We start from the raw sequence: 16767 nt of genomic DNA, 5'->3' as shown, positions 1-16767 counted from the left end.
ATTACCTTAATTATTATTTCGATTATATTACTCTATATATAAAGAGAGAATCAGATATATGTGAGATTTTAAAGAAATTTTTTACGATTTGGTGTATCGTAAGAGTTCCTTTCAATCTCTTTACCTTGCGTCTTCGGTCATAGAAGCGTCGACGGGTCCATTAAGAAATTGTACGAAGAAGACAACGCGTCGCGATACTATCACCTTCTTCCTTAGTACCGATTTTTTTCTTTTTTTTTCTTTTTCTTCTTTCTTTTCTTCATTCGCGAACACTGCGCATATCGTACGGCGAAATGGAACTAGAAAAACGAGAGGGAAGGTGATGCAGGCGTCCGGAAAAAAGGTGGAAAAATTCTTTCTACGTTTGCGAGAGCGATATAAAAGTGTAGTCCCGTTGCTCGTCCTACACTTTAATTACGTTTCCTTGGTAGCGGGTCGCGCGTTTCGGCACGACTCGAGGCCGGCGCCAGTGTCGGCGTGGTCGTACTCTACGCAAATATTTGTCTCGTCGACCTTAATGGACGACGGCGATATTTAAGTGGAAAAAGAACGGCCGTGTACGAATTCGCGAATGTCCTTTCTTCTCTCGCTCCACCTTCTCTCTTTTTATTCCTCACCTTTTCGACCGAATTCTCTAATTGTCCTTTCTTTTTCCCTTTCAAATACCGGCCTTAAATATCGGTCTTTCGCGATAAATCATAATTATCCTGGTTGCGATTAGTACGAAATAATCCCCTTTCGTTCATCGATCACAATTTCGAAGCCGATGAATCCTCGTTAAAACTACCTTTATAGGGTTCATTTTTTGCGTCGACGTTTTTCCATCGAGTTTCCACGGTATTATCACTTGAACCAGTTTTCTATTATTTATAATGGTTCTCTTCCAATCCATTACATTTTTTCCCGTCGTTCTTTTCTATCCCCAAACAATGGTTACGACGAATACAAGTTTCCCTTTCGTTCCTCACGATTATTCGCGTGCTATTATTCGGAAATATTAACGAAAAATGTAACGCTCCAGGCGTTTGTTACGATTGGTTAAAAACAAATAGAATTGGAATAGGGAGAAATCGGAGAGGGTAATTAGCGCCGCATTATTCTGTACTACGAGTACTTGAGACCGTCTACTTCTCCCTCTCGACGACATTGTAAATGTCGTCGACGGTCGAAAGGGTCGGTACCTTTAACACGCGAGTTAACAAGATTTTTGAGATTTTCGAGCGCTTCGAATCCTTTCGAGCATTTATTTTAGAGGGAAAAAACGATTCAATGTCTCCTCAAGCCCTTTCTTCTTCTTCTTCTTCTTCTTCTTCTGCTTCTGCTTCTTCTTCTTGTTCGGGGCGAAAGGAAACTGGCCGACGGTGTCTAAGGGATTTTAACGCGATTAAGCGTAACCTCTTTCGGCCCAGTTTTCAACTATTATCGCACCGTTAAAGCTAATCACCGTGGCTGGCGCACGCACCAACTTTCTTTATTAATTATTTTCGATCCGGAATCATTTTATTTAGAAACGTACGATAATCGACGCTTCAAATACGATAAGCTTTCTACTTTGATCAAAGTTGGGCGCCAACAATAGAATATTTCCATTAACGAAATTTTTCGATCGCATTTCCTTCTCCTAGTTCTTCCTAAGTACATCCTATACGCTTACCCTCGCTAAACTAGTTGTGCTCTCGTTAATGGGGTCTTTAAAAAAAAGTCTATGGTAGCGATCCAAATTTTTACGAAAAAAATCGTCGTCTCGTCGAGAGGATCGGTGATAAAGACCGATCTCGCATAGAACGGATTCGCTAACGGCTGGATAATCAATCGCGCTTACTCGCGCGAAAGAAAAAGATACGTAAAGGACGTATTTGAGTTATTTTTAACAAAGCTCTTTCGAGCTTTTGGAAAATCGAACGGCCCTCGACTATAGTTCTTTAGTTCGATAGATGTGGCCGAACCAGTCCGAAGACGTTTATTAAAGTCCATTCTCAAACTGCGCTGGCAGAGTTTTACTTTATAGATAGTTTTTCGCGAATAAGAGCAACGATGCGTATCTACACGGGTAGATGGATAAGTTGGTGGAAGAGCATAAAGAAAATAGTTGCTCGAAGAAAAGTTTTCTTTGCGGTTTGAAGAACGTTGGCTCTATTACGAAGAGGGAGAAGAGCGCTCCGATGAAAGGAAAGAAATGGAGAAAAAGAAGGGTTGACGTGGACCAACCTGGAAAGTATGTAAGTGGGAAAGTAAGACGAGCACGGATGAGAAAAGTAAAAAAGGTACTAGAGAGAGAGAAGTACCATGGAAAAAAAAAAAAAAAAAAATAAAATAGAGAAGAAGAGCAAAAAATTGACAAAGGGCAAAGACGGGAAAAGCAAATAGATAAAAAGTAGATGCGAGAGACGAATCTTGCGACAGGCGGATTGCCTCTCGAGATTTCAAAGGCTATCGATGCAATTCTTTGGTTCGATCTTTCTTTATGTTCTTTAGGCCGTGTAATCAATGCGTCGATTATCCGTCGGACAAAACAGATCGATGAATCTGGACGCAATCCAGACGTTGATGGTCAACGTGATAGTACCTTTTTAATCTCGCGGCGAAACGAGCGGACCGATAGGCGTATCAATGTCGCGGTCGTTTATTCGTAAAGAGAGGAAAAAACAAACTATCTATCGCAATTGCGTTCCGTCGGGAATTGCCGTTGGGAATGCACGCCGCATGACATTCGTCGAATGTCGGAAACGAATGCGAATCGTATCGTAATCGTAAATAGCTCCCTCCTTTACAATCATTTTTACGTGCATCTAATGGAAGTTTCCTTGAAAAAGAGCTTCGCGCGGAACGATAACTTATTAAAGGAGATTTTGGGGAAAATTATAAAAAATTAAAAAAAAAGGTTTGAATTTTTTGGGCTCGTTCGAGAGAAATCGGGCTTCGAACGTTTTAAGGCTTTTATTCGACTCGACTCGACTCGACTCGAAGAGATCGAAATGGTGTTAAGACGATATTTTAAGATCGCGAGGTAGGAATTTTCGCTGCTCGACGAAGCGGTTTGTCGACCGGGGAAACGTTGAGAGAGGGAGAAAGCATTCTTCTGCGGAACAAATTGGCTGCGGTCGGAGGGAGCAATAGTCGCGTCGACAAATAGGGGCTGTTTACTTATGTAGGTCGACAAACAAAATAGGTGTCGCGCTTAGCTAGCGTTAGTTCGTTCGACGAGGTAACGGCGGGAGGGGGGGCGGGTTAGCAGAAAAGACGGTACCAGAGACGGCGGACGGACGGCAACGTCGACGTGTAGAGCGAATAGTAGGAGAAATAGTAGGAGAGGTGTCTTTGCGAGCACGTAGTAAAGCGAGTCGATCGCTCGAGTGTATAAGCTCGGATCCATAAGTCATGAGGTTGAACGCGTTCAACCGCCTTTCCGACGCGAGGAACAACCTCGCCGGGATACAACACGGAGGAATAGAAGCCGTCTAGTGTAGAGGTGTTTGCTCGAGACTCAGCCGAGCGCCGTTATCGGTTACCGGTTTAGTCTCCTACACCTACAGTCTCTCATACTCCGCTCTTCCTTCCTTTTTATTCCTATCTAAGCCTCTCTCTCTTCCTTTTTTACATTCTTTTTAAAGTCATTTTCCTAATCCACCCAAAAGAAGACACTCTCCTTGATCGATCTGATACGTTTGTTTAAATATCGTAGGCGTGCTCCTACGATCGATAAAGGATGTTTCGTTGGGATATGCGGTAGGTCCTGCGGTCTGTTCGAGAATCAACCACTGTTTCGGTGGTAGAGCTTTGGTCGGCGGTTCGGACGCCTCGCTTCGGACCTTTCGCCGATCGAGAAACCGATCAAGATCATCCGCAAGATCATCGATTCGAAATCATCGATATTGCTGCGGTATTATTTTATTCCCCTCTTTCTCCCTCTCCCTCTCTCTCTCTCTCTCTCTCTCTCTCTCTCTCTCTCTCTCTCTCTCTCCGCGTCTCCCTTTGAAAGGGGAGGAAAAATACGTTTATACGTGTAACGCTATCGCGTCTCGTACGCATACCTATATATCCGTTTACGAGAAACGAGCCACTACAAAGGATCGATCGGTCGTTTGCGCGAAAAACGCGCTTTTGTAACTTCCACAAACGCTCTCGCTTTGAAACGAGTATCGTTCGTCGTTCTCCGGACGCATACCTTCTCCTTCTGAATTTCTCGAAACGGCCCTTTCGTTGGAGCGGACCCCTTTGTAAGCGTTATCGATCGACGAACGAAGAAACGTCAAACGCATAAGTGGCGCATTTCAAAGACTTGCATCTACCAGCTTGGAATTTGTTCTAAGAATCGTTCATCTCGTTGTTACTCCATTTTTTTAAGTCACCAAGTAAAAACGATATATATGGATATATTTTTCGAAAAGAAATCGCTCGAGTATTTCGGTATTCGACGAGTATCGATGTATACACGATTCCCGTCGGCGTTGCGTCTCTCTGTTTACTCGTCCAATAAATATCGTCTACGTGCGATTCGCCAATCGAGAACGGACCTTCTCTCTCTCTGGGGCAGAGTCCCGCATCATCGTAGTTCTTTATAGGTGGTCGTCTGTGCGTAAGCTCAACAAAGTTTATCGATTGTCACGCTCGTTAAATATTATTGTCTACCTCGTCCGTCGATCAGGAGCATTCACTTTTATTCTCGAATAAATAATCGAGCGAAATAATGGAATTAAAAGTCGAGAGTTTCGACTCGTATGTCCTATATATACGCACGGAAAGGATACAAAAAAAAAAAAAAAAGTAAATAAAAAAGGAGAATATCAATTAGGAGCTTCTTTAGCTCCTCGGGGCTGATGAAAAGTTTCGGAATCCTGTGTCACAGGTCGGCGCTTATTCAAGCGCTTATTCAAGGAGGATTGCACCCAGGAGTCTAATAAACGAGCTAACAGCCCCTACGATTCGTGCAGGTAACGTAATATCGGGGGAACGTGCTCGTAAATCCAACGCACGCAGGATCGGCGAAGATAGCGTTATCGGACGGTAAACGTTGAAGTAGGGTGGTATTAGGGGTGGCCTGCGATCTAATCGAGAGAGCCGCTCGTTGACCGAGGACGTCGGTAGTCGACCGAACGATCCCTTTTCTAGGTTAGCTTCGAACGTGCGTTGGCATGGCAGGGATGCCTGAGAACGACGGGCATACCGTTGCCCGACGTATCGACTGTTCCGACTAGTTCGAGCGTGAACGAGTCTCCAGGAGAACCGAACCGTATAGAGGAGAGGCTGGACTAAATTTATTACAGCGAATCCATCCGACGACCTCGATACCAGGAGCCATAGGATGGATAAAAATCGATCGCACGTTTTTTTTTCTTTTGTTCCCTTTTCGTTTTTCTTTCTTTCTTTCTTCCTCGACCGTGTCGCAGATTCTTATTTAATTATTCTTTGTTTTAAACCTACCGCTCGAAAGTAAAGAAAAAAAAAGAAAAAAAAAAGAAAAAAAAAAACAGAAAAACGGCTCCTACGTGGAGGATCTCAGGGGATAGTTCAAACACGTCGTTGGCTATCGATACGCCAAAAATAATCGAATTTTCTTTTCTATGCGACGGCGAACGAGGCCTTTGGAGATTTCAACTTTCTCCAAAGAAACGATTCTCCTCGTTCTTCTTCGGTAACTAGAACATTGATAACGTTCTCGCGTGCGAATGCCGAAAGATATAAATTCTTCTCACAAGTATTCCTATATCTCTATAGGATAACGTCGATCGAGCGTTTTCATCTCGATTCGTCTTACTCGACGAATCTCCTCGACTAATTCATTACAATCGCTAATCATAGATGCGCGATCGGAGCAAACGAAATTTGCGAACGAAGGTTTAGATAACGAGCGAGGGAGATCGGTCACGACTAGCTAGCTAAAGCCTTCGAACGGTTCAACGAGGAGAGGAGGATCGAGAGTTAGCTGACTGTTCGGCCGTGCACCTTCGATAACGGCTACGTCAGCGTCCCTTTGTTAAGAACAACTTTTATTCGAGCCATGATTTTCCAACGTACGGAAGTTCTGGTCGAGGGTAGAAAAGGTCTGCCCGAGAGAGAGAGAGAGAGAGAGAGAGAGAGAGAGAGAGAGAGAGAGAGAGAGAGACGAAGGACGGAAGGAAGGGATGGGAAAATGACGTTCTTGCCGATCGATTTAGTTTCATACAATTTTTTGCGATAAAACCAAACTTTGTCCGACTATCGAGGACCGTAAAAATTCGTTGATTTTATCACACCGTTCAAACGAATTCGGTGGAGGATAGCGAGTTAGCTACTCGCGAGTCAACTCACGAGTATGATCGCTCGATTAAATGCGAAAAAGAGAGAGAAACGAAACGTTTGCCGTGTCTTTTAATACGCGCCTTAATAAGGTCTCTCATGGCAGCATTTTAATTACACTCGTCGCTGCCGTCGTCATTGCGATATTCAAAGCGAGTCAGGCAACGACATAAAAAAGATGCGAGCAAAACCGTGGACGACAAGGAGCGTTGGAAATAATTTTACAAAATAAAGATAATATCGTAGACGGTAATGTCATTAACTCTTAACATTTTCAGCCATTGAGAATAGGGGAAGAATTTCCTTTTTTTCCCGCCCCCCAAGTATTATCCTTAAGATGCATGATCCGACGTGGGCACGACAGAGGGCGGCCGACAAAGAAACTGCTGAGAGAGAGAGAGAGAGAGAGAGAGAGAGAAAATGTTGCAAAAGAAAAAAGTTAAGAGAGGGCTAATTCAGATGAAGATCGTTAAAAGGGCTCGATTCTTTGTCCGTTTGTTCCGAATACCCTTTTCCCCCTTGTCTTTCCTCGTTGCCGTTTTACGATCTCTTACAAGATCGCCTCGAATTTTAATTAAAGTTCGGTTAAGCCACAAGACGTTTCTTTTCTCTTTACTTCAAGTACTCTTTCCTTTTCCTCGCTACTCATTCGTTTTCAGGGGCAGCGTGTCTCGAAGCTTGGGACCGGCGTTGCCGCCAGAATCGTCGGGCAACGGCACGTAAAATGGAATTAGGAGAAAAGGTCGAGATGCGAAGGCATCTACTTACGTACTCTCTCTCCTTTTTCTTTTTCTCATATTTTCTTACATTTTTACCTTGGATTTCGCCCAGGAAAGGAAATTTTTCCTTTATTCCATTTGTTTCTTTAACCCGATCTACATGGTTTTAATATTGCAATATATATTATTAAATTTTCTCTCTTACGGATAAAGGGGCTCTTATCGAGAGCTACTCGGAAACTTTGGATACGCGATTCTAAACTCTTGATCATTGTTCCAAAGTTCGTAACTGTAATCGTGAATTTGATTTGATTCGATTCATATTCCTAAGTACGTAGATATTTGCGATAACAAAGTTTCACGAGATGTTCTCGATTTTAAATAACGATAAAAAACGAGTTGCGTGCACGATGGACGAGTTTGACGAATAAAAGAGGACGATAAGGGCAAGGAGAAGGGCAAGGAGAAGAAAGCTGATCATCGAGGGATCGCAATCACCGACGGCAGAGCAGCTGAATAGAAGGAGACGAATAGTCGATAGGAGAGCTAGTCGAGATGAAAGATATTGCCCGAAGGTTGGTGAACTCTAGCGAGCTTCGAAGCATAGCTCTCTCACAGCAGAGTTTTATTTTACCAAGCCAAGGAAACGTTTGGCCAGTCGAACGTCTTTCTTTTCTTTTTCATTTCGATGAATGTTTCTATGAAACAACGACACGATCGAACCTACTTTCTTCCTTCTCCTTTATCGTTCGATTCGTCGATCGTCACGAACGATACAACACTTGTTAGGCGCGTGAATAATGGGACGAAAAAGGTGGCGAAGACAGGACACGAATGATCGGGCTAGAAAAGTTTCCGAGAGTTTTCGAGACAAAAATTCACGCGGGGCCAGAGGGAAGGAAAGAAAAAACAAAAAGAACGAGCGTATCTTAGGAGAAATCTTTCCGGGCCTTTTCCGATCATCGTTTATCTCGGATTTCTACTCACGGACTTGTTTCTTCCATTCGTTTCTGTCCGGAAATTTCTTTGAAAATCGGAAGGACGAAGGCGAGATCAAGAGGAAGAAAAGTTTGTTGGAACGGAAGAAACAGTTTGTACAGATTGAGAAGACGCGCTTTCTTTCGAGCTCATCCGGGATAATGTTTCGCTTCGACGGGCTTTTCGTAAAGACACTTTTGGCCCACCTGCCTTTATCGCCAAAGAGTAGTGTCGGCTCGAATTTTATTTCTGTTTTTCTTCCCTCCTCCCACCCCTAGCCCACCCCCCCCCCTCTCTCTCTCTCTCTCGTTTATCCGTTTCCTTGATAGTTTCCAAACGTTTCAAGCGTTTGAAGACGTTCTTGTAATAATCGAACCTAGAGCCGCTGAAACACGATCGTTTACTTTATAGTTATCTTTTTTTCATAGAGTTAGGAAAAGAAAGAAACGTGGAAGAGCGCATCGGCCGTCATCGAGAAACTTTACGAGGCCCGTTGAAAGCGTGGAAAATCTTGTCGACTTGTTCTTGCTCTGAAAGGAAATCGTAGTTTCGCGAGGAATTGTTCCAAGAAGATCTACGAGAGGAGTCGTCGTCCTACTTACTTTTCACATCCCAGAACGTATCGTTCGGGGCTACTTATCGGGGCTAGCCTTTCGATCCCCCCTTTCGCGATCTCCCTCGTTTTCTACGAAACTTTTTTCCGAACGATCGGCCGATATCGAATCGACGCGCGAGAAGGCACGCGCATTGAAACGCATTAGAAATTAATATAACGCGTACATTAGAAAACGATATAAAACACATATCGTTCTAAAATCTGTCAGCATTTCGATCGTCGCGTTCGAGAGCGCGATGCGAGCGTCAACTAGACAAATGGAACGCTAATGTCTCCTACCTTGTAATAATCAAAGTTTCTGTCTCATTAATTATTGCGCCAGGGTACATTTATCATAGCCTGGAAGGAGGAAACTGTCGTACGACGTAGCTCGTCCTAATTGAGCCGAATCGAGCGCAATTTTAATTTAAACAAATTATTACCCGCGAAATATTTATCGAATATTTAGTTTTTCTTACCAAAGGAAAAGACAGACGTCGAACTAATCGATCTATTTATCCTTTCTCGGATAAATTTTAAAGGCGCGTCATTTCCTGACGTCTGATCATGTAATATATTCATGACGTATAAGCGTATAATGTCGTTCGACGACGATACGCTTTTGTACGCTGTCGTTCTTGTTTGTTTGCATTTTTATCTTTCCCTTTCTTCCACTTTTCTCCTCATCGACGAGCGAGCAAAAACGGGGAAGGAGCGAAAAGCGAGAAAGATCGACGCGAATTCACGCCCGTCAGACTTTTATCGCGGCGAATTAATGCAAATGACGTATTTACTTCGATCAATAACAAGGAGAGTCGGCGAGCCGAGCGGCTTAAAGTCATTATAAGTTCGATAAAGTTCCTTTCCTATCCTATCCTATCCTCTATCCTTTCGGACTCCACGCAGGAACTGAATAATAATTCGAGATATCCTTCTCGGCGTTGCACCTCGGAGCTAGCTCACCTACCGAGTTGCACGGCCAACTTTTGCCCCGGGCGAAGCCCTTTGAATTTGCTCTATTTATCCTAGTCTTTATGCAAATCTCCTCTCTCCTCTTAATTCTTAGACGACGAGTTAGGCGTAGTAACCCGTAGGGGCATAATCGCCATTCGCAGCTTCGCAATTAGGTCGCGGTATTGGTTAAAAGTATTGGTGTAACATTCATAATAGGATCGATATCCGAGCCACGTCACCGATCTTCGATATGCCGATCGTCGAGCAGCGATACCCAGCGAATTCGTGGAATCGTTTAATCATCGACACTTTCAATTACCGTCCTCGATGGCTTTTAATAATCGTTGCCAGGAGGGGTTTCGTGCGACTCGATGGGCAACGATAAATCCCCAGTCGCTTATTCGAATCTAGCGGAAAATAGCGGATGCGCCGCTCGATCCTCCATAGAATCGAAAGATCGTAATATATCCCGTAGAAACGTCGACGTTGCGGCTCTTTCTCTTTCTCATTCTCTTTCTCTCGCTTCGACTCTCGTAGAAAAATACCCTTTTCGTTGAAAGAAAGGGAAGAAGATTTCGTTCCCGTCCACCTTGCCCTTCCACCCTTCGTTCCACCGACGATTCGTTTTCTTTCCTATTACAGGTTGAGAAAGGCGCGTCCTGAAAATCCTCAATAATAAAGAAGAAGAAGAAGAAGAAGAAGAGGAAGAGGAAGAAGAAGAAGAAGAAGCAGAAGAAGAAGAAGAAGAAGAGGAAGGAGTCGTAGACGTCACGAGTTGTCGGTTTTCACGGACGCGACGTGTCTGGTAGGCGTTCTTTTCCTTTCCTTCTTGCTCTCTCTCTCTCTCTCCCCCCCCCCCCCTCTTACCTTTTCGCATGGAATCGGAAGGAGGATATTTTTCTTTGACGTTGCGGGCCTGTGTCGCGAACGAGGACGCAGCTAGGACAGAGGGTGCGCTGGTTGCGCTAGTACAACGGCCCGTATCTAGGTCGTCGTGTCGCCGTGGCACCGTTTTATCCTCTCTCCCTCTCTCTCCCTCTCTCTCTCTCTCGGCACTCCTCTCAAAGCCGCGCGTTTACGAGCACACTCGGAAAATCTCCATCCGCAGGGTTGCAGGCGCATGCTCTTAAACCGAATTTCAATCGGTATGGATCCTCGTCACGTCCGATTTTGATGGTCCCGGCATCCTGCCGAGTCCCAGCGTCGTCTTAAAGTCGGAGAAGCAAAGCGATAAATCGACTAGGATATAGAAAAATAGAAAGGTCGAAAGTTTAAGAGCGTAATCGGGCAAACACGGTTGTATATCTCCGAGCGACAGTCTAAGGGAAAAGTCGCATGGCCGCTTCTCGATCGTTCGAGAAAGTTCTATGCAGTGGTATATGCGTTCCTTTTCACGATGGCAGGAAGCGCATAACGAACACCGAGGACTGCAATGGAGTTGAATCGATCGTTCAAATTCTTGGCGAAAGATTCCAAAAGGGAAAATCGACTGCAAACGAATCGAGAGAAACTTTTTCCTTCGGCAAATCGCGTCGGCCGCGTTAAACCTTCTCTAATGTTTCCCCTCGCAATACTTCCTTCTGCTCTTTGTTTTCCCTTGTCCTTTTATTTGTCCTCGGGGAAGCTTTGCAAGGAAAAGCTAGAAAATTTCTATTTCTTCCCCGACTTTGTTTTCAACGTCGAACTATTTATTATTACTTTCCTCCGTTTTTGCCTTCCATCGATATTTATCAAGGGACAAAGAAGCTACCGATACCTCGCGAAATCTTAGATGATCGTTAAATAGTTTCTCGTGCATACCCTCGATAGACGGATAGATCGATCGGTATTTGCGCTCGCGTACGAACTCGCGGTATTCCATGCGCTTATCGATCGATCGGCACTGCCTCCGTTCGATCGGTTCTAAGAACGCGCAATGACGTTGGTTTTACGGTTAAAACCGTACGGCTACGATCAGGAGCCAAGGCGAGACGTTACGTTCCTTACGTGCCCGAGCAGCACGGTATAGATTCGCGCGTAGCACGTTACGAGCGTATCATGCGTTCTACGCAACCTCCGATGGAATACACTACGTTTATATATATATATATATATATATATATATATATATATATATATATATATATCGTTTTGCATATTTTTTGGCGGGCTACGCGATCGATAATAACAATAATAATAATTTTGGAAGTATCGAATAGGTGCAAGTAGCAGGGGCGTGAATATGGTCAGACAGGCAACCGCTAATGCTCGGCCGTAGTTGGCAGAGCTCTCGTTGCCAGACGAATCCATACTCTTTTACGAGCAGCGCAGTTACCCCGAGTAGTTACGATCATTATACTCGGCCGTCGTTGGACTTTCTTCCTTCTGTCACGTGATCTGGCCTTTTTTCGCTCGGTCTTGCGTGTAAAAGCGATAAAACTGGAAGTAGCTTTCACGCGACGCAATGTGATATCGATCGTGTATATATTTTCAGAACCCATAGACCGGCTGTGTATTAAATATTTACCGAAAATGTTGACAAGTAGATGGGTAAACTAGCAAATTGTGTTATAGAAAGTGTACGAGTTCTCCATCTTGGCCAATGGCAGCTTGGATCAAGCTACGTAGAGCGATCTATTATCGAGAACAAACTTTCCTCCTCGTATTCGTTCGTCATTTAATATAGGCGGAAACCTCCGCAGAGAGGAGGAAAGAATTTACGAGATGCGAGTTTAGTCGATCGTCCTTTTTTATGTTTACGAGGACGAAAATAGAAAGATTCGAAAGGACGCTTTTATCGGGATCGGGAGTTCGTCGGTCCGTTAACGTTGCGACTATCTGAAAAGTCGGGGAAATAACAAAAGATTCGAGGACATTGTCGGGAACGTTGTCTCGTCGGAAGGAAGCCTGTTTACTTCTTTCAAAGGGTCCTATCGCGACTCGTCCATCTCGATGAATCGGTCGGTACTTTGGGGAGACGCTTTTTTGGCAGATGAAATAATGGGCAAAAGGTGTTACGATTCGATCCAATATCCGATAATATAGGGAAAAATAGTCCTTAAAGCGGGCTACCCGAGGAAAATGCGAACGTATGTAAAACGCGAGGTCGAGCTTACCGCGGTTAACGATTTTCCTCTATCGCGTTGGTATTCGTCGTTGCAAAATGCCGATGCATTTGCAATGCGAAAAAAGTGACGTTTCTTGGAGTCGTATTAAGTCATTAGCGCCGCGTCGCCGCGGCGCGTCGGTACGGCGACATTGTTCATTCATTTTTTTCTCTCCTCCATAGAGAATTTCTCTCCTCCGTAGTAGAATTGAGTTTTTCGATTCCGGCAGTTCCCTTACTTTTCTTTCGTTCGCGAAATATACGTTCTCGCGTCCATTATTATCGTCCAATGTACAAAGAAACAAAGTGTATATAGGCGAATGGAACGAGGCTGATGGGACAAGACCCTGTAAAAACATATTCTTAGCCCATTGAAAATTGATCAATGGCTTTCTTGTCGGCGTTAACGAGCAAAAATGTTCTTTAAAGGAGTTTTCTTTGCTCTCTTTTCCTTTTTTCTCTTTCTTTTTTTTGGTTCCTTTTTTTTTTTTTTTCTTTCGTAAAACGAATATCCACGAGGAAAAATAATGGATAGCCGCGTGGTTTGCGGATTTGAATGATTTTCGTCGTATCTCCGAAACGCGGAACGAAGGAAACGAACGATCGAGCGAGGAAAACGGTCTGCTGGGAATCGTAGAAAAGTTTTCGCGAGCTTTTTGGCAAAGCCAAGAGGAGACTATTTCGGGAACGTATTTTACGTGCATGTATTCCCGCTGGAAAACGTTTAGCGATGCACCAAGGACCTTCCCATCCTTCCTCGTTCCTTCTTTCGCAGCCCGTGCGGTCCGTTTAAGCGCTCTCTCGTGCAGGAAAATACGGTTTCTCTCTTTGCCTCGAAAGCTTTACCTATCCGTTGCCCACGGATTCAGAGTTTCTTCAAACTAATTTACTTGCGTAAAGGTAACACGAATCTCTATCTCAGAGTCTCTTTTCCCGAAGAGATTACTCTCTTACGTAAATACCTCCGAAATATCGAACCGATAATAATATTTTTGCATTATCGGAGAATTCGAGAAAGAACTTTGAAGTAAATTCATGAGAAAGAGATCGCGTTTTAATTTAAACCCAATAACATTTTCATCGTGTCTTAAGGATATTCTTTCTTCAAGAATACGATTAATTAAAATAGTGTATCTACGTAGATCCGGTTAATTTCGTTCGCAGTATTTTATTTGATAAACTCGTTGAAACGATTAAAAGTTGTGTACCTGTTGTGTAACGCGTTTCTTCGTATCCGATCGAAACAACCGCAACGATTTAGAGAACGGCGGAACAAAAGGATGCAGATGTATTCGTTGCTCGTGCTAGCTCGATTCGATCATAACTCTCGCGGCAACTTTCCTAATTCGGTTACGCATCTATCTACCTTTCGAATGTATCAGGAAACTACCCGACGACAAAGTTATTACTCGGCTTAACTACGTTACCGATCTACTCGATACTTTTTATATTTCGAATTCATCTTCGAGATTAGCGATTCCAAATTGGATATCTGTAGAGGGGGTGGGAGGCAGGCCCTAAAGATCGCGCGACGCGCGATTTAATTTAGGACCGGCCGGGCTAACTCGCCGGCTAACTCACCGGCTAACTCGCGATTGACTCTCCTTCGGGATAGCCCTTGGCATGGCGCTTAACCCAGAGATGTCGTTTTGAAAGGGCACACACGCAACCGAAAGACACACATCCTCGCTCGTTCGCTCGCTCGCTCTTTCCTTTCTACCATTGCTGCCTGGTATATTGATCCGCCTGGAGGTTTCCGCGCGCGCGGTAGCTTTTGTATTCCACCCTCGGCGCGTGTCCCTGCCTGTTTCGTGACCCCATCCTCTCCCTCGCCCTCCCCCCCCCCTCTCTCTCTCTCTTTCTCTCTCCGTACGAGCGGTTTAAGAAAATGCTGCTCTTCTTTCTCTTACTTACCGCAGAAAAGCAACAAATGGAAGAATATTTTCTCCAACCACACGGAATAGTTCTTACGGAGAATGACTCATTCCTCGTTCAATCGAAGAGAATCCGACCGTGGTAGAAGAGCCTGGTCGCTCTTGATCCAAGTAGCCATTAAAATAACAAGTAAGTTATCTTACCTTCTCGACTTAACGAAGCTCGACGTCCGTGGCTACGTGTTTCCCTTTAGAATGGAAAGAGCGACCGCATTCGTCGCAAAGGGCTATTACGGGAACAAACAAATCCACGCGTACCGTCCTGGCTAAGCGGCAACTCCGGCCCCTGGAGTTTCGATCGAAATAATCCAATTCCGAGGTAAAACCGTGGTGCAGTCGTAATAAATCATAAAGCCCGGTCGGACCATCGAAAAACGTTGCGAAGGAAAACCTTTTTTCTTCCCGTTTCCAGTATTAAGCGAGCGAGCGAGCGTTTACTTTAAAACGCAACGCCTGGATATTCCTGAATTACGTTCCGATGAAAAATATGACGGCAGAAAAGTAACGTTTTGCCGCTTTAACGATGCCAACGATGAAAATCAATATTGCACCTTGACATTATTCAAAATAACACCGTACCTACGAAGGAAAGTTTCATGGTGATTTTTTTTTCACAGAAAAGCGAAAGAAATCGCGAATAAAAATCGAACGGACGACGGATGTAATCGCGAAAAAGAGGCGAAAGAGAGCATCATCGTAGTCGCGATAGTCGCGTAGTCGCGGAGCACAATGTCAGGATATGGATAATGCAAAGAAAGAAAGAAAAATGAGACGGAAATGAGTTTGAAGCTGTGCACGCGAGTCCTCTCTCGGTCCTTCCTGAGTCTACATATAAATGTGACGAAGAAAACGATTCGCGCATTTAAGCGACGAAGAGAATCGTCGTCGAAGGACGTTGATCTTCTTTTCTTTTCTTTTCCTTTTCTTTTTTTTTCGTTTTTTTTCTAAAGAAGAAAAAACAGAGCCTCGTGCTAGCTCGTAATACGTGAGAACGAAACGAGATTTTCTCGGTTAATTATTTTAATCGAACGTTCGAACTTTGCACTAACGAGCGATACGAGCCTCGCACTACTTACGTCGTACTTTTCTCCTATTTATTGGCAAAAGTTTCAGTTTAGCAGGGGTAGGTGTTGGGGAGGGGGGGGGCTACGAAAAGAAAGTACGAAAAGAAAAAGGTCCTCGGCTAAGGGAGAAGATATTGAAACGAGTTTCAAGGCTATAAATCGTCTGGCTTCGGCCCTTCTTACCTCCCTTTTGCTCTTTCTCCTCTTTCGTCTCTTTCTCCTCGGCTTTTACAGTGTGCTACTTGGAAAAAATTAAAGAAGAAACTCGCGGCAGACCGCGAGTTCTTTCTTTTCTCCCTTTTTTCCTTTTTCCTCCCAAGCTCATCCATGCTCGTACACGCGTATATTCTATTAAGTGGCTTTCTCTCTAAAAGGACTGTTCTTTTTCTTTCACGAGGACGAACGATCGAGCTTTTAATTATCTAAAGAGCTTTCAAATTACCGAATGGTTGCCAACGAGAAAATTCATAGAACGCCCATTGTCCGTTGATTTTTTTTTAATTTTTCCTAGGTAACACTCTGAAAGTAAACAAAAAAAAAAAAAGAAAATAAAAAGAAAAGAAAATAACATATCATACGATACGATAGAAACGTGCAAATATCATGCGTCTCGTTTAAATACGCCCAAGTTGAACGAATTTCTGACGGGCCATGGAGAGAGACTCTTGGATGAACGAACGCACTAAATCGGATCCAATTACTTATTTCTGCTTCGAATAACGGGCATGCTTTCGCGTTCGACCTCCCGTGTAAATCGCGGTGGAAGGGGAAAATCAGGGAAAAGGAAACAGAGAAAAAGACGGAGAGAGAGAGAGAGAGAAGCGAGTCCGTGACACCGCCATAATTATTCCAATTAAGCCTCTCGAAGCTTCTGGGGTGCGATAGACGACAAAAGATACAATCAGTCAGACGTCAGTACGTCACCCGTGAGAAACATTAACAAAAGTCTCCTTTTACCCTGGAGTAATTCGTTTTCCTCCATCTCTCTCTCTCTCACTCTGCGCATATATTTTTATTTTTTCAGCCGAATAATAATGACAGTTTCGTTCGTGAGTAAAGAGAAGAGCTTGTCGCATTTATTATTAACGACTCGTCGTTTATAAGTTTAATCCCTCTGTCGTAATATCCGATAAAAGAATCTATAGGAAAGACATCAAAAGGA

General features: G+C 43.9%; 2 protein-coding genes across 8 annotated transcripts in view; one reads left to right on the top strand and one right to left on the bottom strand.

Moving 5' to 3' along the window:
- Nucleotides 1–16767, top strand: part of LOC124425741 — a 53337-nt gene that overhangs the window by 3200 nt on the left and 33370 nt on the right. For 4 of the 6 annotated variants that reach the window (XM_046966540.1, XM_046966539.1, XM_046966538.1 and 1 more), the window contains exons 4-5: nt 10165–10327; nt 14527–14671. The exons of 1 other annotated variant lie outside the window; for it this stretch is intronic. In XM_046966540.1, the coding sequence (XP_046822496.1) occupies nt 14584–14671 (88 nt within the window). In that variant the 5' untranslated portion in view covers nt 10165–10327; nt 14527–14583. The remainder of the gene's footprint in view (nt 1–10164; nt 10328–14526; nt 14672–16767) is intronic. One more of the 6 variants, XM_046966542.1, reaches the window with a different exon arrangement.
- The window catches only part of LOC124425744 (spindle pole body component 110-like), a 58034-nt gene that overhangs the window by 20395 nt on the left and 20872 nt on the right, over nt 1–16767 (bottom strand). The gene's annotated exons all lie outside the window — the stretch shown is intronic.

Source organism: Vespa crabro, chromosome 7, assembly GCF_910589235.1.
Source record: "Vespa crabro chromosome 7, iyVesCrab1.2, whole genome shotgun sequence".
Taxonomy (NCBI): Eukaryota; Metazoa; Arthropoda; class Insecta; order Hymenoptera; family Vespidae; genus Vespa; species Vespa crabro.
Note: the sequence above shows the minus strand (reverse complement) of the source record. Positions and strands in the feature narration are given on the sequence as shown.